The following is an 8,422-nucleotide window of genomic DNA, read 5'->3' as shown; positions in this document are numbered from 1 at the left end:
CCTATAGAGTAGTACTGCATCCTTCATATCTCCAAAAAGTCTTTAGTTTTATCAGATTTATAAAAGAAAGATACAGCTTTACGATTCTCTCCGAAAAAAGCCGAGCTCCTGGAGGCGCGCCGTGGGCGGAGCTAAAGAGTGACGAGCACTTGGGCGCCGAATGCCAACAAAACAGACATTTAATGCCGTTTCACTTACCGTCTGCAGTTCTGAATCATGACCCGGATCTTTTATAGCTCGACAGCTCCATCTTTCAGTATCAAACCATGTGCAAATCCAGCGTTGAACTGGGCCTTGTTTATAAAACGTTCGTCAACAAACACACTTGTGCGCGCTCTCGCTTTTTCTCTGGTCGATGCGTGCGCGGGCGCGTTCTTCCGGGAGAAATGCCCATATAAGGAGTTCCACCCTCGTTTACGTCATTAAGAGCCACGATCGAAAAAAAGTTTCCGAAACTTGTACGAACACGGAAGTAAGATTTTAAGATAAGATTAGATAAGATTTCATACGTCCAAATTGTTTTTTGAAACTTTGTCCATGCTTAGCATGAGAATCCAACTCTTTAACAGTGTAAACAACTCTGAATGCATGAAACAGCATTGTACCCCCCCTTTAAAGACAACACTAAATGGCAACAGCCTTTTCAGTAATTTAAAGCATTCAACTGAATGTTAACATTGAGACCCAAGACATTCGTATAGAAAGTAAATAGGGCAGATTTTGATTTCATGCTATCGCTTTGAAGTGTTTGTTCGAGTGTGTCAGAGCGTGCACATTCTGCTCACCACCACGGCCTCTGCAGTAGTGCCGTCTGTTGTGATGACAGCAGGAGTGCTGCTGATGACGGTAGTGGCCAGCGGTGCCTGGATGCTGCTGTTGTACTGATACTCTGGATGCTTCTTACGGATGTGCTGGACCATCTTTGTCTAAAAATAAAGATAGACATGTGTTAGGACACATCAATCGATTCACATGAGCATATATACCATGTCATTCCTGACTCTACAGTACCTTGCTGCTGTACTGTTTGGCACAGTGCGGGCAGCACACCGGTGCAGTAGCGATGGTGCCGGTCAGCTGCGTGTGTGTGCTCAGCATGGGGTCAGGTTCTCCCGGCCCAGCCGGACGCAGCTTCCGGATGCTGGGGGGCAATTCTGCCCCGGGGTGGTTCTTCAAAATGTGGGCCTTCCTCTTACTGGCACTTTTATACACCTGAACAGGTGAAGATAAAATAATAACATAATACAATAATTCATAAATACAATTACTTTCAGGGATGAATTTCCCTGACTTTTCCAGTAATTTGTGTGTATGTGTGCTGTTCAAAAGTTTGGGATCAGTAAAATGTTTCATGTTTTTTAAAGAAGTCTCTTATGCTCATCATAAGACTTCTTTAAAAAAAAATATTTTTTTTGGAAGCTGTGATACTTTTTTTCAGCTGATACTTTTTTAAAAAAGAATTTATTTAAAATAGAAATCTTATCTAACAATATAAGTCTTTACTATCACTTTTTTTTTAAATCAATTTAACACATCCTTGCTGAATAAAAGTATTAGTTAAAAAAAAATTACTGACCCCAAACTTTTGAACGGTAGTGTATTTTGTTACAAAAGATTTTTTATTTTAAATAAATGCTGTTTTATTCATAAAATAATTCTATTTTAGTATATACTAAAAAAAGTATATACAGGTATATAAAAAATATTTAGATGTTTCCAACCTTAATAATAAATCAGCATATTAGAATGAGTTATGAAGGATCATGTGACACTGAAGACTGGAGTAATGGCTGATAAAAAATAAAAAATGTAACAGTATATTAAAATAGAAAACAATTCTTTTAAATCACAATAATAATTCATAATGTTACTATTTTCGATCCAATACATGCAGCCTTGATGAGCAAAAGAGACTTCTTTAAAAAACAAAAAATCTTACTGATCCCAAACGGATCATGTTTGATGACCAGGACTGGAAACTAACTTTTTTTTTCTCAAAACAATAATTCTCTGATATTTCCCTGTTTTCCATTACCATGGGAACCCTGTCCTGTGAATTTTTCATAAAAATGTCATTTACAAGATCAACTTTAAGAGAGAACCTGTTGATATGAACGTACTATGCAGAAAGAGCCAAATGGTAACTCTATTTTCAGAGGAGGCTCAAGTCTCTTGGCTCTAGGACACACTAATATCGTCTTTCTATGAGTCAGCTGTAACTGCAGCCAATGTGAAAACCAGAGGGGCGTTAAAATGTGCAGATCCGTAGAAGGTGGTAAGACAGAATTGGCAGAGCTCACAGCTCTCATAAACGACCCCAGTAGAACTGAAGGAGTCCAGACCTTATCACAGTACTGGCAGAAATAATCTCGGTTGGGTTTAATGATGGGCAGCGTCAGCTCAGGAACCTCCTCCAAACGCATCTCAGGATGTCGTTTAGACAGGTGATTCACCTGTAGACAGAACAGTAAGAAAACAAACAAAGAGGTCACAAGTGGCCTATGATTTCAAAAACACTCATTTCGGAAAGGCTAAGAAACAGCAAAAAATGTAATAAATAAACTGAAGACAAAGAAACTTCAATACCAGCATCCCTCGTCTCCTGAAGCCCATCATACAGAGTCGGCATTTAAACATGAAGCTCTCAAAGTCAGTGGTGGGCTCCTTCTGTTTCAGAGCTTTGGTGCGGTGGATGTGGTCCTTTTTGGCCTCGCGTTCAGGGTTGTGCATCCTCTGCATGTGTTCCCGTAATTTATCCTTCCTCTAGCCAACAAAGGAGAAACAACACACAACAAAATGAATGAGAAGTTAATAAACACACACACACACACACACACTCTAAGGTAGGCTTCATGTCTAAGCTTCAAATGCAACAAATGTAATTGGCTTCAAAACCTTAAAAATGTATAAACATCAATGCATTGCATTTATTTGCATATATGCAAATACATTTATGCATCTTGGCATATGTGAATCACCTTAAACTGTTTTCCACAGGTGGAGCACAGGAAGTCCTTGCGGTCAGTGTGGCGAAGCATGTGGAGTCGTAGTTTATCAGGCCTGCAGAAGGCTTTATCACACTCCATACACTGGAAGAGTTTCTCTGAGTGGAAACTCCTCACGTGTTTCTTTACCTGCACAACACAGACACATGATTGATTAATCAAACATCATTAAACACAAGAATACTGCCATGTAATCAGATATTAAAAAGGTCAGATCACTTTTTTTCCCCTTGAAAATTCACTTGTTATCAAAGGTTTCTTCCACTATAATCAGTCACATTTAGTTTTTATGTATTTAGCATTACATCCCTTGCTCAGCCAATGGATCCAGTGAATGGGTGCCGTCAGAATGAGAGTCCAAACAGCTGCTAAAAACATCACAATAATCCACATGACTCCAGTCCATCAATTAATGTCTTATGAAGTGAAAAGCTGCGCGTTTGTTATAAATTTATCATAACGATGTTTGACATTTCGTCTGAATCAGGAGAGAAATATGCACAGATCAATCACTGTTTACAAGCGAAAAGAGTCTAAGACAGCTCTACAAACAGGGAATGGACTTTTTTGCTGGAGGAAGCATTATTATGGATTATGGACTCTTTCCTCTTCACATGACGTTAATTGGTGGACTGGAGTGGACTGTGAATTATTGTGATGTTTTTATCAGCTGTTTGGACTCATTCTGACGGCACCCATTCACTGCAGAGCATCCATTGGTGAGCAAGTGATGGAATGCTACATTTCTCCAAATCTGTTCCAATGAAGAAACAAACTCATCTTGGAGCGAGTCAGTTTTCTGCATATTTTCAGTTTTGGGTGAACTGTTTCTTTAATAATTACAGAGTTTTGGAATGGAAAGGAAGAGTTTAAAAGAAAAGAAAAAAAGTCATAGTGAGGTGGTTTAGAAACAGCTTTGTGATTATGTGTCATTCTGTTTGTTAGCACATCACACCTGTATGAAGTCTGTGAAGGTTTTCTTGCAGGAAGGACAGGAAAAGCAGCCGTTGACCAGGTGAACCTCCACATGTACTTTGAGCAGGTCCAATCTGTCATAGGACTCGGCACAGAAGAGGCAGGAGTAGATGCGCTGATCACAGTGCAACTGCAGGTGATCCTCGAGCGTCAGGTTCGTCAGGAAGCCCTTACCACACTGATGGCACATGTGACGGCAGCCGTCCCGCCCGTGGTACCGCATGTGCTGGTCCAGCTTGTCCTTATCTCGAAAGGCTTTCCCGCACTGAGAACATTTAAAGGGTCGAAAGGACTTACGGATGAAAAGATGCTGGAGAGCGGCATTCTGGGTAAGGGAAGAGAGAAAGCATGGAATGGACACTTTTGAAATGAGAAGACGACTAGGTGAACAATCCAAGCAGGGTGATGAGGAATCACTTAGTTTACACTGAATTCATATGATTTGTGAGCAATGACACAATGCACTTGCGTGGGTCTGTATGTCACAGAGATGATGGCTGAAACAAGTCGTTGTGTTTGCATGCTGAAATGATTTAATCTTTCAGTAGTAACTTTAAGTTATAGTTCAGACAACAACAAAAAAAACACATTCTGTCATCATTTACTCCCTCATGTTGTTCCAAACCCAAAAGACTTTCCCCCATTGAACACAAAAGGAGATGTTTAACAGAATGACTTACAATGCTAGTATTAAAATTCATGGCTGTCATAATTTCCATGCTTTTATTTTATAGCCATAACCATATGGCTTTTATTTTGGCCAAACTGTAGTATCAGTAGTGTGAATCATTTTTACAGTAACTTGGAGCAACTATTTTTGGAGCACAATTCAGATTTCACAATTCAGTTTTATTTCAATTCACAAGATCTTGATTTGATTAGATTCTGATTTTGATTCATTTGGATATATATCAGGTACATGTACTTATCAGTTGGTACATTACTATTAATATCACAGGTTAAAATAACCAGTCCAATATTAATGGTTAAAATAACCAGTCCAAACTATTAAATGCAACTTCTATTAAGTTTCAGATATAATAATCAATACTCAAAAACTTACCAAACACATAAGCCTGTTTTTCTGTTTTTATGCTTCTACTCTAATTTTTTGTTGAAAAATAAGCATTTAAATTTAAGAGGAAGAAATGACTGGTTCATGTGCACTCAGTGCCAAAATGGTATTTATTGTTTGAATTTCATGATAAAAGTGACAATTTAAAAGCTTAGACTTCGTTTCATATTAAAAGTAACAAAGCCCAACATTTTTTTGATTATTGCATGGAAGGCACACTAAAAATAATATTAAGCGACGTTTTGTTCATGCATCAACAGAAAGCAGTATTGACTAAACGATTGATTCTTGGGATTTAAGAATTGATATCGATTCATCAAAATGAATACCGTCAACCCAGCCCTAGTGTCCTTTCCCATTCACTTTCATTATAAAAGCAAAGATCACCCATGACATGCTAAACATCTCCTTTTGGTCAAACAGGGTGACATGGCTACTCTTAAATGATATGAATGTTCATTTTTGGAGCAGCTGTCCTTTAACTCTGCTGGCTGATGAAGCTTGAGGACTGAACTGATACAGACAGATGTAATGGGGATGTAGGGAGTCATAGACTGTCAACACTGTATTGACTGAAGGAGGAAGTTTCCTCTGACTCCACTCTGGCCCACATTAGACCTACCTGCAAGTCCACCTTAACGTGCAGCACGCAACAAAAGAGAAAGACACACACCCACACACACGCGCTACTGTTAAATAACTCAACACACTACAATGCAGAGATCTGAGGTTGTGGGTCACTCATGACGGGCGTATCTTACCCTAATCCTCCTCGCTCTCCTCATGTCCTGCGGTGTGAGGTGGGGGTCTTCGGGACTTGTCTGAGACAGGTCCTCTTTGGCAGACCCTGGGACTTCTGTGGTTGGAGGTGGGGTGACAAAATCCCCCTCCTCTTGCAGCGCCTCGGTGTGGGTTGCTGGGGTATCAAGCCCTTCTTCTGTCTCAGTCTCCATCGATTCAGCTGCCATTTCTACCACCTTCAGCCCATTAAGAGCTCCGTCGGTTCGCTCCTCAAATGGTAGAATATCTACAGATGCTAAAAGCTCCTATAGCAGGTGCCAAGACAAACATTTAGCAGTCAATTCCTACAAAATCTTCAAACTTTTAAAAGTTCATAAAGAGAACTTTCCAGGAAATACAATCGGCATCAAGCAAACAAATTTGCGCTGCCGTTATCATATTTGATGATTCTATGTGTGTGTGTGTTAATGTTTATATGTGAATAAAAGCCTAAATTAAATCAGTTCAATGCGATTTTGCCTCCTCAGAAGACTTTTTAAACTGTTCCATTCACATGGTTTACTTTTACGATGTCTTTATGAACTTTCTGAGGCATCAAATTTGGGGTAAATGGACTTTCAGTGGAGGGACAGAAATCTCTCAGGTTTCATTAAAAATGTGTGTTTCGAAGATGGATGAAAATCTTACGGGTTTGAAATGACATGATGGTGAGTAAATGAGGTCTACAGTACCTGTGTCTTGTCAGCACTCTCAACAGGAGTTTGTGGACAGATGAATTTCGTACGTCGCCCCGGTCGCCTTGCAGCACCGAATCGTTTTCTGCCCCGTCCTCGCCCCCGGCCCTTTGGCCTGGAAGAGAAGAATATTAGCCAGATTCTGCAATGGACTCACTAGCTAGGTTTCCATCCAAAGTTTCGAATTAAACTTATGCGCAAAATTGGAATACTGCATAAATCATTTGCGAATAAAGCATTGTTTCCATCCAGCGAGTTGAAGATAAAATCGTTACTTCCTGATTAACTTGCACTAAATATCACGAAGAAAAACTTAATTTGCTGCAGTGGGAGAAGGCACTGTATATAATAATGTTTGTATACAATAAATTGCAGAACAGACGAAACGCAGTCATGTTATCTTATTTTCAGAGCCTGCTGTTTGGGAACGCAGTTCCGAGAGTTAATTATAACGGAGCACTTTGACAAGACTTTGCTCAAGCATTTTAGAATAACAAAACTAGCATTTTAGATGCTGTGCAATGAGATCGGTCCAGTTACGCTGTCCCATCGCAAAGTCACATGTCTTTTTTGATGCGCATTAAGGAATTTATTCAGTAAAAGTGTTTCCATCGTAGTTTATGCTCATGCTTTCTTACCGGATAAGAAATGTATCCTACTTAGTTGAGCGCATACGTTTTTTTATGCGCATCTTGGCGTTTCCAATCAGCATTTTTTATGCGATATCCTAAAATGCGCATAAAAATAGGTGGATGGAAACATAGCTACTGTCAGGAATACAATCGTGAACATCAGAGAAATCAAGTCACTGATGTGCATTCAAACCTTTGGATGAGGTTCAGCTTGTCGTCGTGCATGTTTAAGTGCTGCTGAAGCTGCTCTGAGCTCATGAAGCGTCTGTTACACTCATAGCACGGCCAGTTCTTCTCCTGCTCACGTAAAACTGAGAAACATATTTTTTCAATATTACTAGGATAATATCATTGGTCAGATGTAAATGCTAGGGGTACAGTTCTCGGTAAAATCAATAAATAGGAAGTTAAATTAGAAGTTAAATAGTTAAAGGAGGAGTTTATAAGCATTTAGTGTGATTCTTTTTAAATTCATGACTGCTATTGTTATATGAATGAATAGATATATTATGAACGTTTTTTTGATTGCTAGATTAATTTAAGGTTTTAAGCTTTGACCGGTGTGTAACCAGCCTCAGTGATGTGATTAGAAGCTTTAAGCATTATTACATTCTTCCCAATGGATATTACATAAATATAATTAACTGAAATGAATGCACATATTTAAAATTAAGCTGCATATATACATTTAGTAAAAAGTCTGTCTTAACAAGAGCGATTTTCCCTGTCATGTTCAAACTGCGTTTCTTTTTTATGATGATAAAAGTTTGTTTTTTAACATTTATATTATAAACTTTTTTTTGGACACGATGTAGACCACACCATACATTCTATTGTACTGAAACCCCAAAATGAACGGAGCTCTGAGAAAGTTAACAGTTATGTCCTTAGTAAATATATAGTTTGTCATGCCTGCGGCTATGTGAATGAATCACCATTGTCATCAATTATAACACTTCCAGCAGTTACTAATTTAAAGAAAGACAATGACGATTAACCTTTTCTCTCTTCATCTGTGACATCATGAACTTTCTGGTTGACAAACTCGGCATATGATGCAGCGTACCACACCTGGAATAGAAGACTGCATGTGAATTTTTTACTTGAAGTATAAAAAATTAAAAAAACAAATACTTATTAAAACGTACTTTATTTCAGCTAGTTGCAAAAGCAACACTTCTTAGCTTCGCTTAGTTGTAGATGAAGTACTAAAATAACTAAAAATTTAAACTGAACAAAACCTACATATTTAAAAAAAAT

The 8,422-nt window shown here is 38.6% G+C and overlaps 1 protein-coding gene across 1 annotated transcript in view; it reads right to left on the bottom strand.

The window, feature by feature from the left end:
* Positions 1–8,422, bottom strand: part of LOC107565102 (PR domain zinc finger protein 10-like) — a gene marked incomplete at its 3' end in the record, with an annotated part of 23,987 nt that overhangs the window by 4,582 nt on the left and 10,983 nt on the right. The window contains exons 11-18 of the mRNA XM_016250301.1: positions 5,817–6,101; positions 5,678–5,689; positions 3,961–4,305; positions 2,979–3,134; positions 2,587–2,763; positions 2,343–2,453; positions 1,012–1,212; positions 786–926 (exon numbers count right to left, since the gene is read on the bottom strand). Of these exons, the coding sequence (XP_016105787.1) occupies positions 786–926; positions 1,012–1,212; positions 2,343–2,453; positions 2,587–2,763; positions 2,979–3,134; positions 3,961–4,305; positions 5,678–5,689; positions 5,817–6,101 (1,428 nt within the window). The remainder of the gene's footprint in view (positions 1–785; positions 927–1,011; positions 1,213–2,342; positions 2,454–2,586; positions 2,764–2,978; positions 3,135–3,960; positions 4,306–5,677; positions 5,690–5,816; positions 6,102–8,422) is intronic.

Source organism: Sinocyclocheilus grahami, unplaced genomic scaffold (assembly GCF_001515645.1).
Source record: "Sinocyclocheilus grahami isolate Dianchi unplaced genomic scaffold, SAMN03320097.WGS_v1.1 scaffold981.1, whole genome shotgun sequence".
Classification (NCBI taxonomy): Eukaryota; Metazoa; Chordata; class Actinopteri; order Cypriniformes; family Cyprinidae; genus Sinocyclocheilus; species Sinocyclocheilus grahami.
The sequence above is the reverse complement of the archived record's forward strand: the minus strand, read 5'-3'. Positions and strand labels throughout refer to the sequence as shown.